The sequence below is a fragment of the Hemibagrus wyckioides genome, linkage group LG26 (genome assembly GCF_019097595.1).
Source record: "Hemibagrus wyckioides isolate EC202008001 linkage group LG26, SWU_Hwy_1.0, whole genome shotgun sequence".
In the NCBI taxonomy this organism is placed as follows: domain Eukaryota; kingdom Metazoa; phylum Chordata; class Actinopteri; order Siluriformes; family Bagridae; genus Hemibagrus; species Hemibagrus wyckioides.
In genome coordinates this window covers 14,783,591-14,810,311 of record NC_080735.1, presented here as the reverse complement: position 1 = coordinate 14,810,311, position 26,721 = coordinate 14,783,591, and the positions used below count along the sequence as shown (strand labels likewise).

Here is a 26,721-nt window from a genome sequence, read left to right as displayed (position 1 = left end):
TTTCTCCTCTCTGTCACTTGGTCGACGTCACTTTTATGATTTCCTGACGTAAGAGGCTAGACAGGGCTTCAGCACTGAACCGCCACTGTGTCTGATGTCTCCCATTTATCTGATCACATAATCATCGATCCGCATCTTTTCGACTTCTGTGCGAGGTTGCCAGATTGGACAGACTCAAATCGATCAGTTTAAATTCAGATCTTAAAGAAAAATCTACCTTAAGAACGGCTGGACAGTGTGCTTTCAGATTAAATGAGTTCACTGAAGATCATTTGTGGTATTTTTCAGGATTTTCCATCAGGGAGAATTCACATATTCCCTTTTCATAGTATATTTTGTTACATGCTTTATATGTTTCATTTAATTGTTATTGGTATCTTATGATTAGTGCCATTAAAAGAAAACCATGAAATAATTTGCGCTCGGCCCTTAGTGCAAATAAATGCTCTAGTAAATATTTGCTTGCTGATATAACATTTTACAACGCCATATTCCATGAATCCTGGTCGTTTTTTCCTTTACTACTTTTAGTTTGACCTTAGACCAGAGGTTTCCAATCTTATCTTGAAAGGGCTGCAGGTTTTCACTCCAATCAAGCATCAATCACACTTGATCCCGCCTGTTCAATCAGTTGATCTTGGCTTTCAATAGACTCAGGTGTGGCTGCTGTTTGATTGGAAGGAAAACCTGCACCCACACAGATCCTTTCCAGATAAGACTCCTCCTAAGATTGCTAACTTATTATGACATGGCCTGTCTAGTGAATGTGAGACCTCGGGGCATGGTGTGAAGTCAAACAGTAGAAACAGGTGACTCATGTGAGGCAATGGGAAAAAACACATCTGTCCAAGTGGAGTTCGGATATAGTCTACTAAAGCCGGGTGTTCATTTACTTGTTTTCTCAAATATGTTTCTGAGAAATCTCAGATGTGTTCCTGAGAAATGTTTCTGAGAAACGTATCTGGGAAAATAGACATGTTTTCTCCTGCTCTTAAACACTTGATTCAAAGTCATAAAATTTAGTTGATGATTACTTGAGGTGTGTTAGAGCAGGAAAAACGCTAACATTTGCAGGCCAGGGCATTCTACATGACCAGTGTTGAGAAGCTGTGCAGTAGGTGGAAGGCATTGAAGTGGTAGATTTGTACCTATATACAGAATATACACCGATCAGGCATAAATTATTCCCACCTGCCTAATATTGTGTTGGTCCCCCTTTTTCTGCCAAAACAACCCTGACCTTTCGAGACATGGACTCCACTAGATCCTTGAAGGTGTGCTGTGGTATCTGGCACCAAAATGTTAGCAGCAGACCTTTTAAGTCCTGTAAGTTGCGAGGTGGGGGCTCCTTGGGCAACACCTCGCAACTTACAGGACTAAAAAGATACAGGACTTAAATCACTTAAAGGACTTGAATGATACTTTTTATAGATACTGACCACTGCAGACCGGGAACACCCCACAAGAGCTGCAGTTTTGGAGATGCTCTGATCCAGTGGTCTAGCCATCACAATTTGGTCCTTGTCAAACTCGCTCAAATCCTGACGCCCATTTTTCCTGCTTCTAACACATCAAATTTAAGGACAAAATATTCACTTGCTGCCTAATATATCCCACCCACTAACAGGTTCCATGATGAGGAGATCATCAGTCTTATTCACTTCACCTCTCAGTGCTCATAATGTTATGCCTGATCGGTGTAGTCTACATTACACGATATATACATATTTTCAGAGAACATTGTTTTCATTTGTTACTGAAGATCCAGTAAAAAAAAAAAAAAAAAAAAAATCTTACCCTTGATGTGAGGTGGCAATTTCAGGGTGCAATACCTGCTCTTGGCCAGGAGACGGCGTGAGGAGCGCGTTCGAATATGGGAATATGTTAGGAATATGAGAGTGTTTAAAGTCATCCAAGTGTTCAGTATTCTCAATATGGAATTATTTGCATGATGTTTGTCCGTTTATTTGCGTCACATAAAAATAGACAACAGAAAAAACACCAAAGCACCTCTATCCCAATGAAGAAATGCTGAGTCGATGAATATGCAAATTAGAACCGCCCCCAAACTTACTCATGCCTTTTGAGTAAACTGGAGTTGCATGCTTGTATCTGTTTACTGAAACCATTCACTTTTTGTTTCTCATTTCTAGACTTTCACAGACTTTCGCATAAAAGGTAAAAATTAAGTAACTCTTCTCATGAAGCTAAGAACCATAAAGTGGGGTCCATGAACCATAACCAAGAGGTTTCATAAAGTCTAAGTTATTATTAGACGTGTAGCATACTAAATGTATGAGTTTAATCCACAACTTAATTACCTACAAACAAGTAGGCCCTTTAATAATGTCAGTGAGTGGAACGTTTAACGATAAAACACTTTAGCTCCCAGTAATCGACTAATTGGATTTATAAATGATTAGAAATCATGATGGTTATATATTTTTCCTTAGAGACTTGTATGCACTCAAAGACACGCCCTCATTCCCAGTGCATGCTCTTTATGACACGCCCCCATTGAGACGTTGTCATTCCCTCCGTATTCACTGACACGCTTTTCAGACCCAGAGAGAAGTATTGTAAAATATATTGAAAAATATTGTATAATATATTGCAGGTCTAATTATTATAAGCTATGTTTTTAATGCAGGTGTAGAACATCAGCGTCTGAGTCGCTGTCCACGGTACTGAAACCAACTCTTCCGGTTTTATAAATAAACCACATACAATGCTTTAACACGTCATACAAACGAACGCGTATGACACGCCCACAAAAGCATTAGGCTGTTTTTTTATTTCCTGATTTATTTTATCCTACTATATCAAGTTAGTATATCATTTCTGTGTCTCTTTCCAAGATGCGTAGTGCTTAGCAGTGTCTGCTGCAGTGGGTTATTCCGGGGACACTCAGCTCCAAAAAAAAAAAAAAAAATCATTTCAACTGGCTAAAATATGTCTATTGATTGAGTTAAAAATACCTCTCACGTCGTGAGTTCGGCTCGTTTAAGTGATGCCGAAAATAGACAGAGGTGGGCGGGCACGGGCTACTCCGAGCACAGTCTACAGGAGTGGTAGGCATCATGACTCTTTTTACTGCCTTGATTCTTTCAAACAAACCCGTTTAATTGAATGAAACGATGAGAGTGATGAACACCGGGGTTTAAAGACAAAAGTATCAACCCCTACAGTAATCAGTGTTCATGGTTATTAACATGGTCACTTACAATCTGCAAAATAACATATATGATAAGAAAATAACCTTTTATTCATTGCAAATTCTCTGAAGGTGAGATACATGTAATCCCACATTTTTATGTGTTTGATAATGTTGTCTTGATTACATGTCATGTCAGCAATTTACCTAAGAAAGATGTCTACATATAATGCTGATGAAAATATAATATTTTTAATACCATATTTGTATCATACTCATGGTCATAAACATGTCATTAGACCTTATTGTGACCACTGGAATAAGACACGTTGTAAATGCCTACAGTAGGTCTAAACATACGTATTATATATATATAACATCTATTTTAATAGTTAAAGTAGATCATTTTAACTATTTTATTATGTGAAAATATGTTACCTTTGCTTCATTACTGTGTTTGAAAAAACATTAAACGTTACATTCTAACTATAATTCCATACCATTAACAGGAATAATCAAAAAGAAACATACTATAGCTAATCCCGCCCAGCCCCTCCAAAACAAAAAAAGATGAATCAATAAACCAAGAAGCTGGAAACGGCTAATGCAAGTCAGAAAATCTGTCTTGTAAAATTAAAAAGAAGGTATACTTTTGATTCGCACTTGTGAATCAAATAGAGATTCAGAAGAACCGATTCGTTTGAAGAATAGTCCATCACTGATCACTGATGCGCCACCGAGCACACACCAGGCGCGCCCGTGGATCTATGGGAAAGGGAGAAGGAGTGCCGGACGGCTGGCTCGCTGTCTCCCGTGGTTGTGACTTGTCCATCTCTCTCAGCATCAGGCGCGATTCCGGTTTAAAGGGAGCGCCACGGATTTTTTGAGCCCGCGCCAGATGTAAGAACTTGCGTTAGCGTTTGAAAGACGAGATGCTGAAAGAAAGATAGGGAGAGAGAACACAGAGAGAGAGAGAGAGAGAGAGAGAGAGAGAGACCACAGAAAGCACCATCGCCGCTGTCCAGCATCTCAGATACCAGATTGGAGCGTAAATGCCGGAGTTCCAGCATTCGCGTCGCGTAGAGAAGATGGGCTTCCCGTAACCGGAGGTGGAGGGGAGAGGCGGGGAGACGGGGGGGTTGGGGTGGGGTGGGGTGGGGGGTGGAAGAGTGCGAGAAGAGAGCAAGATACAAGATAGGGTTGGGAAAGGGGGTAAAGGCACCGAACGAAAGGAGACAAAAGCTCAATGGTGGGCAACCGCAAGCATGAGACGTTGTACGGGAGAGCCGAGCGTGGCCTGAGGCGATACCGCCAGTAGGACACGCACCGGAGGGAGGGAGGCGGAAGAAACATGGCCGCCTCGGTAGGGCCCCAGGGTGGCCCGCGGGCTTCTGTTCCGGCTTCAATGCCCGACCTACCGGACTTGAGCCACCTCACAGAGGAGGAAAGGAAAATAATCCTGGCGGTGATGGCGCGCCAGAAGGAGGAAGAGGAGAAGGAGCAAGCCATGTTGAAGTAAGGCTGGATTATCTGCTTTCACACTCACACGCCCATTCAGAATTATAGTGTTCGACCAGAGGAAACAAAAGAAGAAAAAAAGCTTCACGACATTCCACACTCTTCCCTGCCTTACATCCTTCCTTTAAAATGGTCTAAAATTGTTATTTCTATCTTTTATATCAATGTTACACGAAGTGACCATTGTATAGACAGTGTAGTAGCCTGTGCATGTAAGGCTTGGATGCAGACACGGTATCAGTGGACAGGGTGTATTTCATTAAAAGAAGACAGAGTTATAGAACAGTGTTAGTCGTTAAATAGGTGTGTGTGTGTCGTCTGAAGAGAGTTACAGGTGTGGGGAAATGGGGCGTGACGCACGGGCGCTTGAGGATGAATCATAGGCTGCGTCCGATATCTCCAATGTATTAGTGTACTAAATAGAACAGTTAAAACGAGTAGGCTATTCCTGAAATGATCGACGTCCTGCTTTTACACACTGTTTAGTAAGGTAGTGTGCCGGTCCAGCCTTGCTGTAGCCGGTGTAATCAGTGTGTCTCCGTCGACCAGCCCTTCTTCCGTGTGATAAAAGAACTACAATTTCCCGTGCGTCGACGGGGGAAAAACATCCCCGCACACAAATAGTCGATGCTATTTCCTCGGAGTTGCAAGATTGGCCGAGAAATGCATCAATATAATAAAGTAATACTCAAAAAGCTATGTTTTCGTCGAATCGCCGAGCGCGCGCGGGGTGTGGTTGGCTATTTCAAACATAAGCGTCGCCCTCGAGACGACGCGCGCGAGGGCGTGAACGCGCCCCATTTAGCCTCCACCGTCTCCAAACAGCCCTATTATTTCTTAGGGATTTTTCTAAAGCGTGACACTTGTGCTTTCCAGCCCTTTTGAAAAGAAGTCGTGACCGTGACGTTCTCTTTCGTCCTCACGGCTTGTAGCTTCAAACGGAAGTGACGTTGTAGGGGGTGGTGGTGGTGGTGGTGGCATGGAGTGATGTGTAATTTTTTCAGCGCCAAATGATGACGACTTGCCTATGACGAATGAAATTTTCTACATCGTCCAAAAGGGGACTGAGTCATAGCCGATGCTGTATCACGACTTTTTGGGTCCACACAATCACCACATGCTTAAATCGTAGACAGAAAATATCTGATATGTCCTGATTAATGTTTTATACACCTATACGGCAACAATATCAGGAATGACTAGATCACCATGTGATTACAGTAGCCTTTTCAAGAGTATTGCTTGTGATAGTAATAATCTTGGCCGAAGATCAGAATACAGTTTGTTGCTGAATTATGGCAGACTGTACAAATGCTGTCAGCAATACTGTAGTATAACAGGGAAATAGAAACAGACTTTATTTGTCACATATACATTTACAGCACAGTGAAATTCTTTCTTTGCGTATCCCATCCTTGGAGGTTGGGGTCAGAGTGATCATGATACAGCGTCCCTGGAGCAGAGAGGGTTAAGGGCCTTGCTCAAGGGCCCACTTGATGGTGCTGGGGCTTGAACCCCTAATCTTCCAGTCAACAACCCAGAGCCTTAACCACTTGAGCCACCCCCACCCGCCAATGTGAAAGAGTCTTTCAGGAAAAAGGATTCAGGACTGGTGGAGATTAGCTGTTTTCTTGCTCTTTATTTGCTCTCAAATTGTTGGTAAGAAGCTAGTGAATAATAAATAGTCTGCTGAATGATCACTGTATCATCCAGATCATTGAGATGATGCTTAGCTAGAGAACGTAGTGATTAACAGGGTGTATCTGTGCATTTCAAACATGGTTGAATTATTTCCTTAATCAGTCTTGCATTGTAAAGATAATATATGATGTAATTGTCTTCCTTTTACAACAGAGTGGCATCGGTTATAATAATTTTCCTTTCAGTTAAAAAGACATGGGATTTATAGGAAAACAAGTTTCCAAATGCACAACAGTCGAAGCTTTTACGTAGCATCAGGAAATAATTAGTTGGCCATCTGTGGCTGGGAGTCAGAGCATAATTGGCTCTGGTTTCTGGGTGGGGGAGGATGGCATTCCCTCTCTTGCCAAATAATATGGAAGAGAGTGCTGTTAGTGCACTCCTCCAAGCATGTTTGGCTACATGACAGTGCGTGGCTGGAGGAAGTATGTGTTATCCCTTACACTCCTAGTCTGTAATGTGACAAATGAAACTAGCTTACAGGTGAAAATATGCAGTGTCTAAATGAATGGGCTATGATAAAAGATATCTGTTCACTGAATGCTTTAAGAAGAGGTATATATGTCTTGAATATGCCAGACCTATGGTGTGCTGTCTGGTGAAAAGATGCTGACTGAATGCTCATTGACCAGTAATTTATTGGATGTTCCACTATGGTCAGCAAATCTCCACGGCTTGGTGTTATTCCTCAGCCAATTATCAAGCCTTTAAAAGTTATTGACCTAGTCTGGCAATTAAAATCATTTCCTTCTTTCCAAGTCATTTCCTTTATTGTGATATAAACAGTTAAAGTGATCCTGAAGCATCAGTATCAACTGTCTATGAGATTTGCTATGCACAAACCTTTGGTTTATTAATTTATTTGTTTGTCCATGGATGGATGTTGGTTATTAGTATATTTATTGGTCTCTTGGGTGTAGACACTGTGAACAGACTTGGAGTGTTCATGTTTTCATTGGTTCTGACTGAGAACAGACCATCTGGCAAAGATAACCCAATAAGGGTTATGTGTGAAGCCTTGAGCAGAGGATAAAGTATTCACATTAGCAAAGAACAAAGAGAGGTTGAAATGAAAAAATGGTTGAAAACGAGTACCTGGTTATGGAAAATGTAAAACAAAACAATAAAAAAAACCCAGGGGTTTATGGTTTTCTGAATTGAGCAAGTTTGACTATGATTGCTCATTAGGATAGAACAGTCAATATGAATGCTTTGTGTAAATACATCACTTTTCCCATGAAGCAATTGTATTTGATTAGTGGGTTAAATGTAATGTGTAAGAAAATGTATGATTTTTTTTGCATTACAAAATAACAGTGTTCATCAATCTGTAGTATTCAACCTAGTGAGCTGGATTAGCTTCTTGGGGTGAAGCCTCAAGTTTCCTGCATAGAGCTTTGACCTCGGCCCCGGTGAACACCTTTAGGTTGAACTAGAACACCAATTGCACAGCAGACCTTCCTGCACAACATTAATGCCTGATCTCACTAATGATCTTGTAGCTGAATGCACACAAATCTCCACAGCCATGTGCAGGGGAAAGCCTTAGAATAGACAGCAAGGTGGGGACTAAATCTGGATTTGGATGTTCAAAAGGTACATATGATTGTGATGGTCAGGTGTCTAGATACTTTTGGCTAGATAGAGTATTTCTGTCAATCCAAAACGCAAAGGTGAGGCCATATACACTATATTGCCAAAAGTTTTGGGACAAGACATTTTGGACAATTTCATGCTCTGAACTTTGTGGGAACAGTTTGGTGATGGCTCCTTCCCATTCCAACATGACTGCACACCAGTGCACAAAGCAAGGTCCATAATGACTTGGATGAGTGAGTTTGGTGTGGAGGAACTTGACTGGCCTGTACTTCAACCTGATAGAACACCTTTGGGATGAATTAGAGCGGAGACTCTGAGCCATTCCAAAACTGAGACATCTGCCTTTACATGCACAAGAATGTAATATGGACTTGGCCCGCCCTGGTACTGACCTCAACCATGACTGAACACCTTTGGGATGAATTAGAGCAGAGACTGTGAGCCAGGCCTGTTCGTCCAACATCAGTGCCTGACATCACAAACGTGCTTCTAGAGGAATGATCAAAAATTCCCATAAACCTCCTAAACCTTGTGGAAAGCCTTCCCAGAAGAGTTGAAGCTGTTATAGCTGTAAAGAGTGGGCCAACTCCATATTACATTCACGTGCAAGTTATGGGCAGACATCCCAAAACGTTTTGAAAATATCAGTGTATATTCTGATGCTGCTGCAGTAATTAGTATATAAAAATATTACACCATTTCAGATTACAGTAGTTTTCACAGATGGCCTACTATATTTTGACATCTGGTTTTAGCAGTTTCTTCTAAATTGATTCACTTATTGTGTGCCTTTTGTTTGTGACCAAGAAATCCTTTAGGTATATTTTGACATTATATGAGCCTAAGAAGTACAAGAGCAGATGAGCAGTTGACACACAGTACTGCATTTTGAGATGCAGTCAAACTTTGCTAACGCAGCACACGGTGAATCAAATTATGTCACACTACCTGGATATTCTTTTCATTGCTAGCTGTATTATAATGTTTTGACATACCCCACTCCGGGGCCAGGTTTTACGATTAGATTCGATCTTCAGTACCTAAAGTATAACCAGTATAGACAGACCCCACAGGTTGAGGCCTAACAAGTAAAGTGATACAAGGACCATGAATTCTTTCTATACTCACAAAAAGGAAGTTACTCATACACATTATATGAACAAGGATAAACACACACACAAACACTCCCATACACACACAGAGGCTATGTATGATTGCTGTTATCCATGAGCAAAAGAGCCAGTAACACAGGAAGCACACGTCTCTGATGCCGACATTGCTCCTCGTTGCCAGGGGTAATCAGCGACTCCATGGAAACACGGGACCAGGGTATGATCAGAACACTTTGGATCTTTCTTTAGCACCCAAAGCTACATCTGGTTTGTTTGTAGAAGTGTGAATATGACACCTAAAAAAGTAATCCTGGTGATTTTCAGGAAATCGCCCTAAAGCTGATCTCTGTTCCTCCCCCAGTTCTGGCTCTCAGTGTTACAGGACTGAACAGCCATCATCTGCACACCAGCAGCTTTTAACCACAAACGTAGCTTGAAAACATCTGCAAAAAAAATTCTGCTCAGTCACAAGTTCTTTGCAGTGGATGAGAAATCGTAGGCTAGTCCGGAAAGGAAAGCATCACATTATAATTTCTTGTTGATGTTTTCCTTCTCATTTGGAAATGAGGAGAAGGATTCTTGGAGAAAATGGCGGTTCTTAAATTATGAATTGGGAACTGGAAATAGCTCACATTTGGAAAAAAAATAAATAAATAAAAAAATTCAGCTACTTCACCAGCTTCTGTTAATGTTCCAAATTTCTTTCTTCTCATTTACTGTGTGTGTGTGTGTGTGTGCAGCCATATGTGTGGTCTTTGTTCAGCGATGAGAACATTTACAGCTGTTCTTCGGTAAATAAGATACTGGTTAATTATTATACCTGTACTCTCTCTTTTAACCCACATACATACATAACAGTTTATATTTCTGAACCATTAACGATGCACTAATAATTGAACCTCTCATGGTTATTGGGGGGGGGGTGTATATCTACTGTACAATTTATCTACAAAGAATCTAATACCAACAAGTTAAAAATGAACAAAGTCAACAATTCGATAAGAAAAAATGGCCAATCTACTAGAGAACAGCTGTGACAGGAAAAATGTACATTTTGAAGCCTAAAAAAGTGGATCGGAAAAATGTGTTTGGAGGCAAATAGTGGGCATATAAAATACATAGAGTATATGAGTAATATATATTCTGTATGTACATATATTAAAAGGAGAAAGGGCTGTGGCTGGTAGCCAGTCAAGCACTTGAAAGCATAAAAGTTTAATGGAGAGGCATTCTGCATTCCTCTTTGTGTGTGTGTGTGTGTGTGTGTGTTACCGTGTCCAGTCAAAGAAACCTCTGGCCCGTTCTTCTCCAGCTATATGTTGCTCAGTGTGGCAAAAATTTCCAGCACATACAAGAAACTACTTCAGATATATGTGTAATGGGTTGTTTATCGACAACTTTGTTTAATCAGACTGTTTAAACATTCAGCTTCTTGTTCCTGGCTGATGGGAGTAGAACCTGACGTGGTCTTTTGCTCTACATCATGGTTTGTTAAGTTGCGTTATTCGTTCTGAGATGCCTTCCTGTCAGCTTGCGCCAGTCTGACCTCTCTCACCAGTCATCATGCCACAGTCACTGAAATCACATTTTCCACACAGTTCTTACTGTATCAGCATGATTGCACTATAGCTGAATGAGCAGGTATACAGCTGTTCCTGTGTAAGTGGTAATAAGTGTACTTATACCCCGAGCAGCACAGAAAGAATCACCATTAGTAGGAGTTGACCGTAGACCCAGAGAGATTAAAAAAATAAAGAAAGAAGATTGAGGAAAAGTGTTTTTCGGCAGTGCTAACCCTGTCTCAATTCGAAAGGCAAACTTGCTATAAATGAGGAGAGGGAGTGAGAAAGTGTGAGCAAGAAAACAGAGTGGGTAGAGTCCATTACAAACACCGCTTTATTCTATAAATACTTGTACAGCAAGCAATTTTTGAGCTTTACTTCAAGAAACGTGCTAACTTGACATGGTTAATGAGAATTTCTAAAGCAAAGCCAGCGCTTTCTCTCTTCCTCATGCATACCTCAACCTTAATATTCATATAACTGGAAAGGCAACACTCCGGTTTACTAGAAATCTCCAGAAATAATTTACAAACAAAAACTTTCCAGTCACATTAAGATCAGATTGCTCAAGCTTTCCATCCAGTTAAGTAGTTTAGCATTTCAGTATGAGATGGATACGTAGTCACTCTTTCCACACAGCAGATCTTGCATCGACTGTTAGGTCTGGATCGTTTGGAGTAGTCCTGCTTTAACATTATTTATTTATTTATTTATTTATTTTCCCAAAAGAAAGAAAGCCTTTCTCTACTTTGAAGGTCTAATATTAGGAATCAAAACAAATTACATTTGTCGGCTTGTGGAAAGGAGAGAGAGAGAGAGGAAGAGAGATTGTCAAGGGACTTCCGGCTGCACTCATCTTCTCCCGAGGTCGTTTATCTTTCTGGTCACTTCTCTCTACTCTGTATATGCATATCACTCCTTCTATTTGTTTTCTAATCCCTCTTTCTGTCTCTGTAGAATGCTCATTTCCCTCCTGTACACAGGCACTCCTCTTACCGGGATAAGAATAGACACTGTATTATGAAACTGCACTTGCTGATCGATATGGTTTTCTGCCAGCATTGGTTCTTTGTTTTCCGTCCATGAAGTAGAAAGCACACACATCTCTGGTGATGTTTTTGCATTGTTTTTTTTGTGTTTTTTTTTTTAATACATCAGAATTCCAAAGAGTGTTTAATTCCGGGATCTAGTAGTAGCATTTTTTAGGCAATTCACCAAAACTGGATGAATATAACAATGCATAAACATTCATGAAATTTAAAGAAAGGAAAGCTTTTGTGATTCTCCAGCCAACCTTATGTGCGAGGTTAAATACTTTGATCGATGTGGCCTAGGGCTAAAGCTGGAGCATATGGAATGGCTGCCATTTGAATTTAATGGGAAAGCAAACAGGGTTTGAGACACAAAGTCTCTTTTACAATGCAGCTGTCAGCAACACAATATGAAAACCCTTTGCTGTTTACCTGAGTGTGGTGCCCACAGGCAGATGCCTGATAACTGGGCCTACCTTGAAATGGCATCATGGAGCCATCTTGTGAGCTCACCAGCTGCAAGATGAACAGTGAAGGCCAGTTGGGTATCGCATCCTGTTATAGACATCTTGTGAATGACCATCTTAAATAGCCTGGACCTCTGCCAACCGAAACTGGCTTTGGGAATGTGGAATGTCATTTCATTTCTGGTCTGGTAAATACTTCAGGTAGTGTGTGAGATAGAAAAGTATAGTATTGCATCTATAAACAGTATGAGCTTCAGAGTTCCCACAAGAGAAGGGTCTTAGGCAAGGTGTAGGGACTGTCACCGGTCCCAGCCTGAGGGCCTTGAATTTGGAGTTTTCCCTATGGACAAGTATGTTGCATCTATGAGGTTGCATCTAACTGCTGTTTATAATAGAAGGATAAGAATATCTTGGCATGAGGTTGTCAGATTCTTGCAACAAAGACTCCTGCCAGGAAAAGCTGAAGGATAATGAATGAATGAATGAATGAACGAACGAACGAACGAACGAATGAATGAATGAATTCTGTTATAGAAATGTTTAACTACAGCCATAATAAAGCATTGGATTCAGTTAGCTTAAAATTAGCCCCAAATCATCCTGCATCTTATAGGCCTTCACTTTTGTTTGCTTTAGCAACTTCAAGGAATTTAAACAAGCAAGACCAAACGTTTTGGCTTTATATGAATGAATGTCTGAGAAAATTACTAAGTTCCACAGGGCTACAGATATGAATTAGCTTAATGTATTATGGGTATGGGGACAACTAGTTCCATTTGGGTTAATCCACGTTTATAGCTATTGTTGTTAAGAAAAAGTTAGTAAAACTATCTTGGCATATGCTATTTACCTGGAATGTATTTATGTAGGTTTTTTTTTTATTTTTTTAAAAAAAGAAAAAACTGAAAGTGAGAGAGAAACCCTTCGAAGGCATCAGCCAAGAACCAGCTGGCAGGATAGAAATAGTCCCTCCTCTTCCCTCACACCGTTCGCTCCTTCTCTCTCCTCCCCCCTTCTCCAATCTTTTCACCAACTGTCTATCCATCCTCCCGTCTCCCAATCGATCCTTTGCTCCAGTGTATTCATGGGGTGATAATTACCAGCCATGCTAAGAGATAGGGACAGGGAGAGAGGAAGGGATGAAACCCTGTTAGACTCAGAGGATGAAAGGGGCAAGGGTAAAGGACTAGAGATTACAGGAAGGAAAGAAATAGAATGAATGGGGCTTCCCATATTTGGGTCGACATTCTAAAAAGTTGACTTCACCGCAAGAGGGCATGAGGACACAATTGAAGATTTGTTGTTGATGATGATGATGATGAATGTCCCTCCCATGTTATAAGTGATTGTGTGAAAAGGCAAAACTAACTACTGACTAGGCTAAACTAAAAGAAAATGGGTGTGGCCAGAACTATTGTGGGAGAAAAACTAGCATGGCAGGTGAATGTCTGATATAGAAAGCCATGATTTCGCTAGCAGGATCACCAGTTTGATGGTTTTAGGCAGCTCTCTCTCTCTCTCTCTCCCCTCTGTCTATTCTGTGTGTCTGCTATCCTTGACTGCTAAATGGAGTGCAGTCTCATAGTGGTGTTTCCATGACGACTGTTGCCTGGGTCTCCTGCTACCATGACAGTTCCAATGATGGGACGACTGACCCTAGAACCCTGGGTGCCTTTTGCTATCCACTTTTACATAACTCACATAGGTCAAAGTTCACAGCCTATTAATGATCACAACTGACTAACCTAAAACAACTTTGTCAATAACATCGAACCCAGACTGTATACATGTATTCAGTGTTATGAAATAATAGTGCTCCAGGAATGCAGTGCAAAAAATAGAATAGAATTTCCAAGATCTCCTTGTTTAGGGGCTGAGGCAGATCATTCAGATATCATATTCACAGGTTCGTCAGCCATCGTCCCTGGCCCCTCCTTTACCATACTACGTCATGGTTAAATCCCCTCTGCGTAACACCATCTTTCAGGCCAAGACATGCCAAAGTCACTTTAAGGCTCCAGCTACCTGGGGCTGCAGTCTGCTTCCTCTTTAGGAAGGAAGGCAGTGTGCTGGAAACGCTAGTTAAAGGGCATGGAAGAGTGTAGAAACTGCTCTCTGTGGAATGTGGATTTCTATTTGTTTGCTTCAGCTTTCCGGGGAATCGTAGCAAATCTCCAGAGAGTATGGCAGTGCGATACAAAAGGAGGTGAACTTTCATATTTACTTTCATGATCATTGCTTGTGCTTTGAGGATTTGAGACGGTAGCAAACGATTATCTGAGAATATATGTTTAGGCAAACTATGGTCAGTGCTCTGTGTTAGTCTCACCTTTTCAGTGACTGCTAACAAAATGGTAGTAAAATAACTACAATATTTTTTTGATAAAGAAGGAAAGTTTAGAAAAGCTTTTTAGCTTATGTCCTTACAAATATTGGTCATTTAGATGCACTAGACCTTTTCATGGTCGAGAACCACAATGCTAGTGCATCGTTCTTCTGAGAAATGCTTTCTGTAACACAGCCATGTCTTGTCTTTAAGTAAATAATGTTGTTCATTTTGACTTGAAGAGCAAAATGACAGTCGAACCCGTGTGTATGAAATAAAATCTGGTCGATTCAATGACACTGATGTAAAGGGTTAGGTTCAAATACACAGTAATGACTGCAGAGGACACTATCAGAGCTATCAAAGAAATGATCGTGGGTGTCTTAGCTCCCAGATTGTGGACTGGACATGAAGAAAGTTGTCAAAATGTCTTTCGCTTTTTCTGTCTCTCACAACCAGGACGCTTCATCAGCAGTTCGAGAGCTATAAAGAGCAGGTAAGGCGGATCGGGGTGGAGAACAAACGGCAACAAACGGCTCACAAGGACGATGCCCCGACCTGCGGGATCTGCCGCAAGACCAAGTTTGCAGACGGCTGCGGGCATCTCTGCTCCTACTGCCAGACCAAGTTCTGTGCCCGCTGTGGTGGAAGAGTGTCTCTCCGCTCCAACAATGTGAGGAACAGCCAATAAGGCTACTTTTTTCTCTGCTAAACCACTCTCTGCTATCTGCTATCACAGATTCATCCCATCCACCATTCCCTTCCTTCCTTCCTTCCTCCCTTCCTTCATTTTTATCATCTTGTACTGTCATGTCTCATTGCTTGCCCTAATGCCTGGCTTCAGTCTTTGCCAACGTGCTATATCTGTCGAAATCCGCTGGTAGATAGATATTTAAATATCCCCACACACAGACATACTAGGAATAGATAAGGGCCAGATTCCAGGTCAGGCACCATCCAAAATCCCACAGAAATTTGACCAGTCCAACATGCGCCAAGAAACGGATATAAGCTGGCCCTTTGTCATCACAGTTCATTCAGCGTTGCATTTGCCGCTACATCAGTAAAGTGTTGATTGGGGTGGGCTCCAGCATCACGGCATGGGGTGGCATATTTTCAGCTCTTGCCGCAACCTGCTGTGTCTAAAACAAGCACTGTTCTCTTCGCTTTACTTACCTGAGAATGGACACGTCTCTGGTCATGCTGAGTACCAATCTGCCCTGGTTCCTGCCTACCCAGCGAGGTGACGCCCCCTGTGGTCACACGACGAATAGCATAATGTTCTCAACGACTAGCGGAGTGGAGTGGAATAACCGTGCTGCTCAAAATGCACATTATGCGCAGATAACTTTAGATATTTTGAAAGGGAATTGTAAAACGACAAATTTATGGAAAGACAGACAGTTTCTCTCCCTGAAGAGTGTGACTATGTTTGAATGCACACTAGTAAGTGTGTGTATTTATATGCAGCTTAAAATTTTCTAACATGACGCAAATCAAAGGTTTTATGCCACGTTGGTCTTTCTCACTAGCAGCCTCGTCTTCTTCCGAGAGAATACAATACTCCTCCTAGCACATGATCAGTGATCTGATATGTGAAAGATATTTTTAAAGCATCCACTGAATGTATGATACTATTCAAAGCTTTATTGATTCAAAGCAATGGGACAATACAATGGACAACAGAATATGATCCAGTATTATGCAAACATTCATTCATTCATACATCGATCTTCAGAAACCGTTAGATCCGGGGCCTGTCCCAGGAGTCACATTTGCCTTTTACCCCAAACACACTCTTTTTAATTGGTGCAGCTATAATCATGAACCTTAAGTAAATGAATCTATTACTCTATAAATATTACTGAAGTAACTGGATTACCAGAAAGGGTTTTGAGACACAATGTGAAGTCTTACGCTTTAAAAAGTGTAGACAGTTCTGTTTCAGATCAGTTTCTAAATCTAACTTTTTACTATTAAGTCTTTCTTTCTTTCTTTCTTTCTTTCTTTGTCTTTCTTTCTTTCTTTCTTTCTTTCTTTCTTTCTTTCTTTCTTTCTGTCTTTCTTTCTTTCTTTCTTTCTTTCACGACAGCACAGAATACAACATAATATGCGACACTAAACCCACAAAACACACCCCATGATACTATCCCAAAACTTATACACTTATTTTTTTCTAGCTAAACATCGTAAAATAAGTTTTTTTGGTTCTAAAGCGTGATTTGTATTCATGTACACTAGTTCTCACATGGGTAACAGTTACCTCCTCTAATTCTTAATAACTTGTTTACATTTATAAGAGCTGCATAAATATTCAATGAAGCAATGCCGGAGACTTGGACAACACTATTCTGTCCACATGTTATTATTAGTTTGCTTTCACTAATATCACATTAACAGGATTTGAAAATTTTAGTAAACATACTGATACAAATAAAATGCTTTCCACGTACATTTGACGAACTGTTTCAGATGAAGTTCATTGATTTCGAAGTCGATTCTCACGAAAGGAAAGATTTTTTGGGTCACATTTTTATTATAGTATCTGCATCTTGGAATTGAATGGTCAGCACTTTGGTATAAGATTGATCACAGGGCCCGGTTCTAATCCAACGTCTTACCTGTGAAGCTTATATGCCATTCGAATGAAAAAGCATTTCAACTGAAATGTTCATCATTTATGACATTTAGCAAACACCCTTATCTCCCTTTTTTAACACCTGACTACTTAAGGACTATGGGCCTTGCTCAAGGGTCATCTGGGTAATCCTAGAAGTTGATCTCAGACCCATCCAATCACATTAACCTCTGAGCTACCACTCCCTTAATGAAATTTATATTTATAACATTCCTAAGAAGCACGTTGTCTACCTTCTAGAAGGTACAAGCACCATATAATGATCAAGTCAAGTCAAGAAGCTTTTATTGTCATTTCAACCACATATAGCCGACACAGTACATATGAAACGAGACGACGTTTCTCCAAGACCCTGGTGACATAAGATATAAGCCAACATAACAACATATAGCTACAGAACACAGAAAATCGCATAAAGTGCAACGGGCACAACCAGGTGATAGATGTTGTATAACACCTCATCCAAATTCTCCAGCAATGCTTTAAAAATAGTGTTACCCTCACATGCAAGTCTGTGTTTGTCCTATAGGAGGCATTCCAGCTACATTAATCACGTCACTCCACCGATGAGCTCAGCCGTCACGCAGTTATCGCCTTACACGCAGGATAAATGAAGGATTAGCCGTGTACATAAATAAACATTTAAATGCACAAGGAATCGGCCGTGTCATGTTGCTTCATATCGCCGCCTTGCATCATCCTTTTCCATGTATAACACATACATGTGTGGAATCAGATGCACGTCTTCTCCATCTTATACTCTCACTGAATCGCGTGGATGTTCTAGTGTCTCCACTCCACTCCATTCCACTCCACTGTATGGCACAAGCGCTTGATTTAGAACACAGCCCATTGTTGCTCTCAGTAAACCTGTCTTCTTGAATACACAGAAGTAGACATTTTCCCGTCACTAACACTTCCTTCCTTTTCTTCCTCCTCCCCACCTTTCCCTCTCTCTATTTCATGCTCTCTCTCTCTCTCACACACACACACCATCTCCATTTCTCACCATTTTATTTTTGATTTCCGATTTCACACTTTGCTCTCTTTTTCCCACCTGCCCTCCCTTCTCCCGTTTTCTCCTCACCTCTTCCTGTTTTTGCCCGTCTTTCACTCCTCTCTGCTTCCCGGACTGCATGCCTCAAGGAGGATAAAGTGGTTAGCATTATTTTTCTGTTTCTCTCTCTCTTTTGTATGATGATGGGATTGTTGTGTGGCTATGAATATCCAACGTTCGTGTGTGTGTGTGAGTGTGTGTGGGTAAGATCAAAAACTCAACCTCTCTCAAATCTCACACAGATATGAAATGGTTTATTTGTCTTACAGTTTAGTACCAGCCTCTTTTACTCACAGTAAAGTTGTCTATATCTTTAAATGTGACTAATTTTCCTCCCATTGTCTCTTGCTCCTGCAAAGTGTCTCATAGGGAAGGACAGGGTAAGGAATTCTGGGTATTCTAGTCTCTGCATGGAGCGCAGTATCCCTTCCTTAGCTGACCGAGTGCCCCTTCCCCTCCTTGTGGCCGTTGCCATGGAGATGTGCCGCCGTTGCTATAGGGACAGCCAACAGGGAGAGGTCGATGGGCACGGGGTGGCATTCCGATTGGTTTATACTGACATTATCAGTTGGTTGCACTTTAGTTGAAAGGACGCTGGAGTGGAATCTCTAGACGTTTAGAACACTTATACACTGAAGTATAATAATAATCATGCCAAAAAAAAAAAAAAGATTATTTATAAATTATAACTCTTTGTTTACAACATTACGGAGTCCCATTCAAAAAAAGTGCCACTAACTTACAAGAGAATGTGCATGTTTGCTGCACTTTGCCTGTGCCCTGGGACTGCAACGGGCATGCCATGGGGTCAAGGGGGCAGGGTGTATGAGTCAGGGTGTATAGCACAATCCTGTGGGGTATGGGGTAGACAGATCTCCTATTTTCCCTCTGAGCAAATTTACCCTGCAATCCAATGGGCACTTGCGACTCCCTGTGCACTTGTGACGTTCTCGGTGTGTGTGTGTGTGTGTGTTTATTTTTCTTTTGTGTGTATATATCAAATTTCTTTGTGTGTGTGTTTCTTTGTAAGTTTGGTGTGTGTGTGTGTGTGTGCCAGAATTTCTTGTTGATGAAAACAAATTGTTCTGTCAGCTAGCATTAAAGGTCGCATACAAAAGTTAGCATTAATTAATCACTGGATAATTTTAGCTGCACCCTTAACTTGTTGTCTGCTTCCTAGCAGCAGTCTGAACCAAGCGACGGGGGTTCCTAATTAGCGCCCTTTCTGTCATCGAATTAGCCGTCGAGAGATGAGTTCTGTTGAAAGCAGTTAGTTTGAAGTGTTTAGCCTGAACCTAAACCACACATGCCACATTTCTTCACACCAGCAGTGGTCAGTTATCTCACAGATGGTATCATGGTCAGCACCCTGGTGGCTCATTATTGCAGAAATCAAGAGCTCAATCTCCATTGCTAGAGACTGCTAGAGACAGCTGATTACTTTGAGTGTACTTTGGGCTAGACATTCCACAGTCACTAAACACACTCTCATACTGGATTTGCATTGAACCATTACACTGAGCAATGTGGAATAAATAACTTGTTTATTAATTTACAGAAAAAAGTTTCTAAAGTAGGCAATGAAACTGAATCAAATTCTGAAAAATATTGGCAAAGTGCAGTGTGTAGTGTAGTGTATCGACAATATACATTCTTTCTGTAAGATATATTGCAAAAAATGAGAAAGGAAAGGATAGATATGAGACTGAAACAAGAATTGAGAGATTATTGCATGGATATTGATCATAAAGTACCAGTTGATGATTACAAAAAATATTGTAGCTACTCCATAGAGACACTACTATTGCCAAATGTTTTGGGACAACCTTCCAAATCACTGAATTCAGGGGTTGTTTTTCAGGGGTTTGGCTTGGCCTCTTAGTTCCAGTGAAAGGAACTCTGCTTGAGCAGCAATGCTTCAGCATACCAAGACATTTTGGACAATTTCATGCCCCTTCCTGTTCCAACATGACTGCACACCAGTGCACAAAGCAAGGTCCATAAAGACATGGATGAGTGAGTTTGGTGTGGAGGAACTTGACTATCGTCCTGACCTCAACCAGATAGAACACCTTTGGGATGGATTAGAGCGGAGACTGTGAGCCAGACCAAAACTGGGACGTCTGCCTTTACATGCACATAAATTTAATATGAAGTTGTAACAGCTTCAACTCTTCTGGGAAGGCTTTCCACAAGGTTTAGGAGTGTGTTTATGGGAATTTTTGACCATTCCTCTAGCAGCGCATTTGTGAGGTCAGGCACTGATGTTAGATGAGAAGGTCTTGCTCACAGTCTCTGCTTTAATTCATCCCAAAGGTGTCCTATCACGTTGAGGTGCAGGATAGTCAAGTTCGTCCACACCAGACTCGCTCATCCGTGTCTTTATGGGCCTTGCTTTGTGCACTGGTGTGCAGTCATGTTGGAACAGGAAGGGGTCAACTGTTCCAACAAAGTTGGGATTTGGAGGGGTGTCCCAAAACCTTTTGCAATATAGTGTATGTATGCACACTACAGCCAACCAACAAACCACATCTCTCTTTTTAATTCCCAAACTTTGTGGGATGATTTTAGATCTTTCTGGGATTTTCTTTTCTTTTAGAGAAGCAGCTGGGACAGAAAATGTCCAGTCTAGTAACCCTAACCCAGCTAGTGAATCAACTTGCTTTTGATGGACTTTATAGACATTATATTCATTATATTCGAACACTCTTAAGGTCTTAAGATGAGACAAACATGAGAGAAAGCTTTTCTAAAGGTTGAGGCTATTGAGGATTTAATCAAATTTCTAAAATGGTGGAATAGATGTATGGTGGAACCTTGGGATAGGAATTAAATTTTTTTCTGGAAGCGAGTTCTTAAGGCAAGAATTGGTTTTATGATACCAATTTTCCCGTAAGAAATAATGTAAATGCAGGTAATCTGTTCCAGCCAAAAAATATGACCAATATTACCAATATAAAGTGTACATAAACTGTATGGCTGCTTACAAAGAACTGACCCAAGCCAAGCATATCATGGCAAGGGTCCTCACAGGAAGTTGTGCCACCAAGCTTGGGCTAAAAATAGAACAGACCACCCACGCCACCAATCTGTCAACAAAAAAACACACAAATAATCACCTAGCTTTTGAAAATCTTATCGTAATCTCACTTTTCTTGGCTTTCCACTGACTGGCTCCTGAACTTAACCGTCGATCGGTTCGAAAATGCTTCGTATGCCAATGCAAATTTCTTAAAAAAATTCAATTCTTAAGGTGAAAATTCATAAGGGAGGGCATTCATATGCCGAGCTTCCACTGTACTATAATAAAAGCAATTCAGGTTAAGGCTTTCCTTAATGTTTTGTGGTATAACCCCAGATGATTGAAATGGGAAATGTAGTCCCATTATAGAGATTTAAAGCAAATAACATTAATCCAAATATGCGTTACTTGTGGAATTTAAAGCGACATTATAACTAAAACTTCAAACCTCATGTACTCAGTAAAGAGACAATTATTGCCTGTTATAATGACACATGTAGATCAAGGGTCTTCACAAAAGATAGCAAAACTAGCAAATTATTTCAGCTGGATGCAAATAATAGGGGAAAAATGCTGTAACCGATATTGATTCTCTGGCAGATCTTAGCATGCAGCTTTATCCAATCATGCATACGTGTTTAAATGATTTAGACAGAATCAGAAACCAGACAAAAGACAAAACCAATAGAAAGAAATAGTAACTATTTTCAACAGAGGCCAAAATATTTCCAGTATCCATGTTCAGAATTGAATGTCTTTATCATGTCCTGTCAAGTATTTCTGTTTTTATCTCGCCTACTGGCAGCAATATGTTCAGAGAAAAGTTAAAAAATAAATGCTGATATCAAACCAATTTCTGCTCTCTGAGAAGCCCCAAGTGCTTGTTGCCATCTAAAATTTTTAAGCACTTATAAACTTAATTCACAAAAATTCTCTCACACTGAAAGCCAGCATTGTCCTGACTGATTTTATATCAAACTTACACTGATAAAATAGCTTATTTGTTTATACGGATTAAAAATGTCCCATAATGTCCACTTGGTATGAATCGTCAGAGTCCTGGTAAAAAACAGGTTAAAAGCTAACTGTTGTCGTCATTCACAGTCGTGTTAGTTGCTGATCTGGACCTTTATAATGAAGGCATTTAACTAGTAACTTGTAACTAGTCCTTTACCGTTTTAACTTGACTATCCCTGAGTTAGTCTATTCCTTCAAGGCTCAGGCTGCTATTATGTTACTCCTGCTTTTTAAGTTGTGGCGAGCCGAAAAATGTGCAGACTCTCTGAATCGGCGTGTCTCAGGAGTATGATTCAGTAATTGTGTGTCAGCAGATCTGTCAGACTCCGAGAGGAAGGCAGTCATTTTTATCTTGCTTATTTCCTCTCTGGGTCTCTGAACCAAGCTCTGGACTTTTTTTTCCCACTGAGCCTTCATTTAGACACCGCTTTCCTCTGCAAATCTAATATGGTGCCTTCTCTTTCTCCGCGCTTCCGTTTTATTCCACCCGAACCTGCTGACTTGAATTCTATCTCTTGATTCTTCGGTTTCCAACCTCCATCTCTCTCTCTCTCTCTCTCTCTCTCCCTCTCTCTATCTCTCTCTCTCTCTCTCTCTCTCTCCCCCTCACATGTCTCGCTCTCAAGTCTTTCTCTTTCTTCTTCTCTCTCTCCCTCCCTCTCTCTCTCTCTCTCTCTCTCTCTCTCTTTCTCACTCTTTTTCAAGTCTCTTTCTATGTCTCTATTTCTCACTCTCTCTCTTACTCTCTCTCTCTCTCTTTCTCCCTGTCTCTCACTCTCCCCCCCCCTCATGTGTCGCTCTCAAGTCTTTCTCTTTCTCTCATCACTCTCTCTCTCTCTTTCTCTCTCTCTCTCTCTCTCTCTCTCTCTTAATTCCTCGCAGTCATTTTGTCTATCTTACACACACGCTCCTCTCTCTCCGTTCCTGTTTCGGTTACCATGGAGAGCTGTATTCATCTGAGCAGGAGGTGGCTGACACACTAACACACAGGAAACCAAAACGATTATATTCACACTCATGCTAGCATGCAAACACACTTACACACACACACAAACACACATCATGCTTTACTGCATGTAATGAATACGAGTGTAGAGTGATATGGTCGAAAAATGACAGATTGTGGTGTTAGAGGAAAATAATCAACATCAGAGGGGTGTGATGTGGCACAGCTACATGTTAATACTGCTGTTAGCAAAAAATATTCAGCTAAACTTATTTCACTGTCTTGATGCTCGTCAGAAATGTGTTAAGCGAAAAGTAGGAGCATTGTGTAATTACACTGGTTTGCGAAATGTCTTCTTCGACTGAATATGGAGTTCTCGGCAGATAGGAATAAAACATTTAACGTTACCACCAGATTGAAGGAAAATTCAGACAGACCTTTTTCGTCTCTCAGATATGCAGCACACAGCAGTAGACTGTACAGGATATAAACAAATGTTTCATACATTTAATGGCCTTGTGAGCAGTAAATCTTTTGAGAAAAATGAATAAAAAACCCCACAAAGAAATCCTCACATGCGACTCAAATTCAGTCTTATTTGAGGATTAGAGTCTGGATTATTTTACACATTCTCAACAACACTCAGCTATTGGATCATATAAGATATACGCTTTATTCTCTTGATCTTTTATTGCTGATTTCTCATCATCGTGGTGATGCCAATTTTTGGAATTTCTCTACCCTTACCTGTTCTGTTATCCCTATTTGATGACAAAAAATGATAGAAAACCAAACATTTAGTGCAGATTCCCATTCTAACAGTTTCTCGGTGGATACTTATGTAGTGTTAATGGGAAAGCAGTCAGAATAAGGGCTAGCTGTAATGCTAGGCAGTGGGATAGGATTAGTGCAGATTGCTAATCCTTCCTGTGAGGGTATCTCTGGTCGGCCGACAGCTGTGGGCCTCTGGACATCAGATTTACCTCAGATTACTCTGGAACAAGGCCAACTGGATCCAATAAGGGCACAATGTTCTATATCATGCTCTCTCTGTCTCTCTCTCTCTCTCTCTCTCTCTCTTCCTCCCACCCCCATACTGTCCTAGAACAGGCTCCATCTCTTTAGAGCAGCATCGAAACACGAGCGATCCGGCAAAAACAGATATTTATTTGCTATTTGTTTGTTTTTGTTCTTGATGAATTCAACCTTTCTGACCATGTTAAACACAAGGCAACCATCATGTAAGTACTTTTCTTTGCAGAATAGATCATTGACAGCGTGTGGGATTCAGATAGGAACCAGGTTGAAAGACCTGAGATTCTTATGTGGTTTGATAGGAAAAGCATGTGCTTTGCTTAAAGTTACTCAAAGTAGTCTTCTTCTTCTTCAGGAGCTAATCCTTAAATTCCTGTTTACAAAGTTGCCGAAGAAGAAGTGCCAGTTTTCCAATCTGTCTGCATTTGACTGGCAATAAATATATGTTGATAGAATTTTTTTTCCTGAGAAGTAAATTGTCAAATCTGATACTGAAACGAGTATCCTTCTGAGCACTGATCGAACAGGAAGCAGCGGGAAATATTTTATTTAGCCGTATAATTATATTGCTGAAAAGAGGAACTCCTCATACTCAGTTTTATATTTAAGACTATATTTAATACCTCAGGCCAGCTTCCCTGTGCTCTCCTATAACCTTTTTTTATTCACTTTCTCCAGGGGTTTTTTGTTACAGTTGCAGGCAGAAATGCTGGATTTTTCTGTGGCTTTTTCCTTCTTCAAAATTTGTGATGCAACTTTTTTTACTTGAATTGGTGAAATCACAAGCACAGGAGTTCTTCTTTTAAATTCCTACCAGTTAAGACACATATGTAATGACTGTCTATGAGAGCTCTATTCACGTTTGACTTCCATGAATCAGATAGGATTCTCGGCCCAATTTATAACAAATTGCAAGCTCTTCTGAAATTCGCCTGGTTTTGAGTTCACTTCTATGATCGCAATACTGTGAAATCCTGAAGGGACGGTATATATCGGATCACTTGTATAATCGGATTTGATATTTTAAAACTTTTCAGAGCACATTTTGCTCTGCTTTAATCATTAAAAGTGAAATACTTCTAGATCGTCTAGCGTCGTCTGTTCAGTAGCTCAACGGCGTAACCCGAGGCTTACATCACGTTGTATCTTTTGATATCGGATGTGGTATTATAAGCATTAAAAAAAAATACAGGTAACTGAGAATGGTATTGAACCGATAGCTGATACCAATATTCGTATCAGTGCCTAAATGTAATGATACAGTTTGTCTGGAAAGGGATGCTACTGGTTTGCAGAGTCATGCCTGCTGATTGACTCGACTGCTGACATGTCTGTCTACAGCTTAAAATGGGTTATACTTAGAAAGGCACAATATTGACAAGGAACAAGAAAATATGCTCATTACTTCACCGTTAAACCCTGTTAACTGCAGTGTGGAGCAACAGTAATCTGGACTGGATTTACAGACACAATCAATAGATTAGACCTCGACTAAGGTGTCTGTCCGAAGGAGTCTAAAGTGAGCTTGATAAGTTGGAAATTCACACTTTCAACGGTGCAACCATTAAAAACATGCAAAAAGCTATTTGATTTCGTATTAACCGTAATGACGTCTAATCAACCTCGGCTGGTTTCCATGCTGCAGACAGAGAAAGACTCAGACAAAGACGGGAAGAAGAGAAATCGTCAAGGCCTAGGTATTTTAGGAAGTCTGAGTCATCCATCTTGCAAATGAACCACCGGAGAGTTCTTATTAACGTTGAAAATGAGAGGAGATAGAAAAAAGAAAATTAAATGATAGAAATGTGGGGAAAAAGATAGTCGGGATGATAGTTTTGCTAAAACCTGCATATGGTACCTCAAATATAGTGTGTAGAAAACTATGTATGTGTAAATGTCTGGCAGTGTTTGGTTTGTGTATCTGTTTTTCTTTGTTTCCTACAAATCTTTTCACTTCAACCCACATACCTTAATGTAATTGTTTAAAGTTCTAAAGACACAAGTGTATTGCATCTATATAGAACAATAGTCACTCAAATTGAGCATTATTTACCTGTATACCCTGCAAATGAGGATCTCTTCAGCACCACTTACTCCGTGTCTCTCGGCAGGTGATGTGGGTATGCAACCTGTGCAGAAAGCAGCAGGAGATCCTTACTAAATCTGGAGAATGGTTCTCATCAGGGCCAAGAGGCAGGCCTCTGAGCGTGGCCGGCCCTGAGGCTGACCGGGACGGGAAGCTGCGTTCCAGGTCACAGGCTGCAACTGGAGCTAACCCTGCTAGCACTAACAACACCCAGCCAGCCACTGACCGGACCAAGGGAGTGGACATCATGCCAACCTCACGAGCTCGGAGCGAACCCCCACGAGAGAAGTATTACATGCTAGTGCACCTCTGTAATGTTGATACATAATGAACCGTGATCTTGAAAAATGTGACAGATGCGTCAGAGATCATTCAGTATTTATCGGGAGCATCTAGTAAACAGAATGTCTAAGAATAGACCTCATGTGAATGTCATATTTCTGCATCGAA

General features: G+C 40.7%; 1 protein-coding gene across 5 annotated transcripts in view; it reads left to right on the top strand.

The window, feature by feature from the left end:
• The first annotated feature begins 4,318 nt into the window (after positions 1-4,318).
• rims1b (regulating synaptic membrane exocytosis 1b) overlaps positions 4,319-26,721 on the top strand; it is a 59,016-nt gene continuing 36,613 nt past the window's right edge. For 2 of the 5 annotated variants that reach the window (XM_058380568.1, XM_058380566.1), the window contains exons 1-3: positions 4,319-4,669; positions 14,930-15,143; positions 26,297-26,559. In XM_058380568.1, the coding sequence (XP_058236551.1) occupies positions 4,506-4,669; positions 14,930-15,143; positions 26,297-26,559 (641 nt within the window). In that variant the 5' untranslated portion in view covers positions 4,319-4,505. Of the gene's footprint in view, positions 4,670-14,929; positions 15,144-18,254; positions 18,267-18,524; positions 18,546-23,004; positions 24,392-26,296; positions 26,560-26,721 lie in introns of those variants that run through there. The other 3 variants (XM_058380564.1, XM_058380565.1, XM_058380567.1) reach the window with 3 other exon arrangements.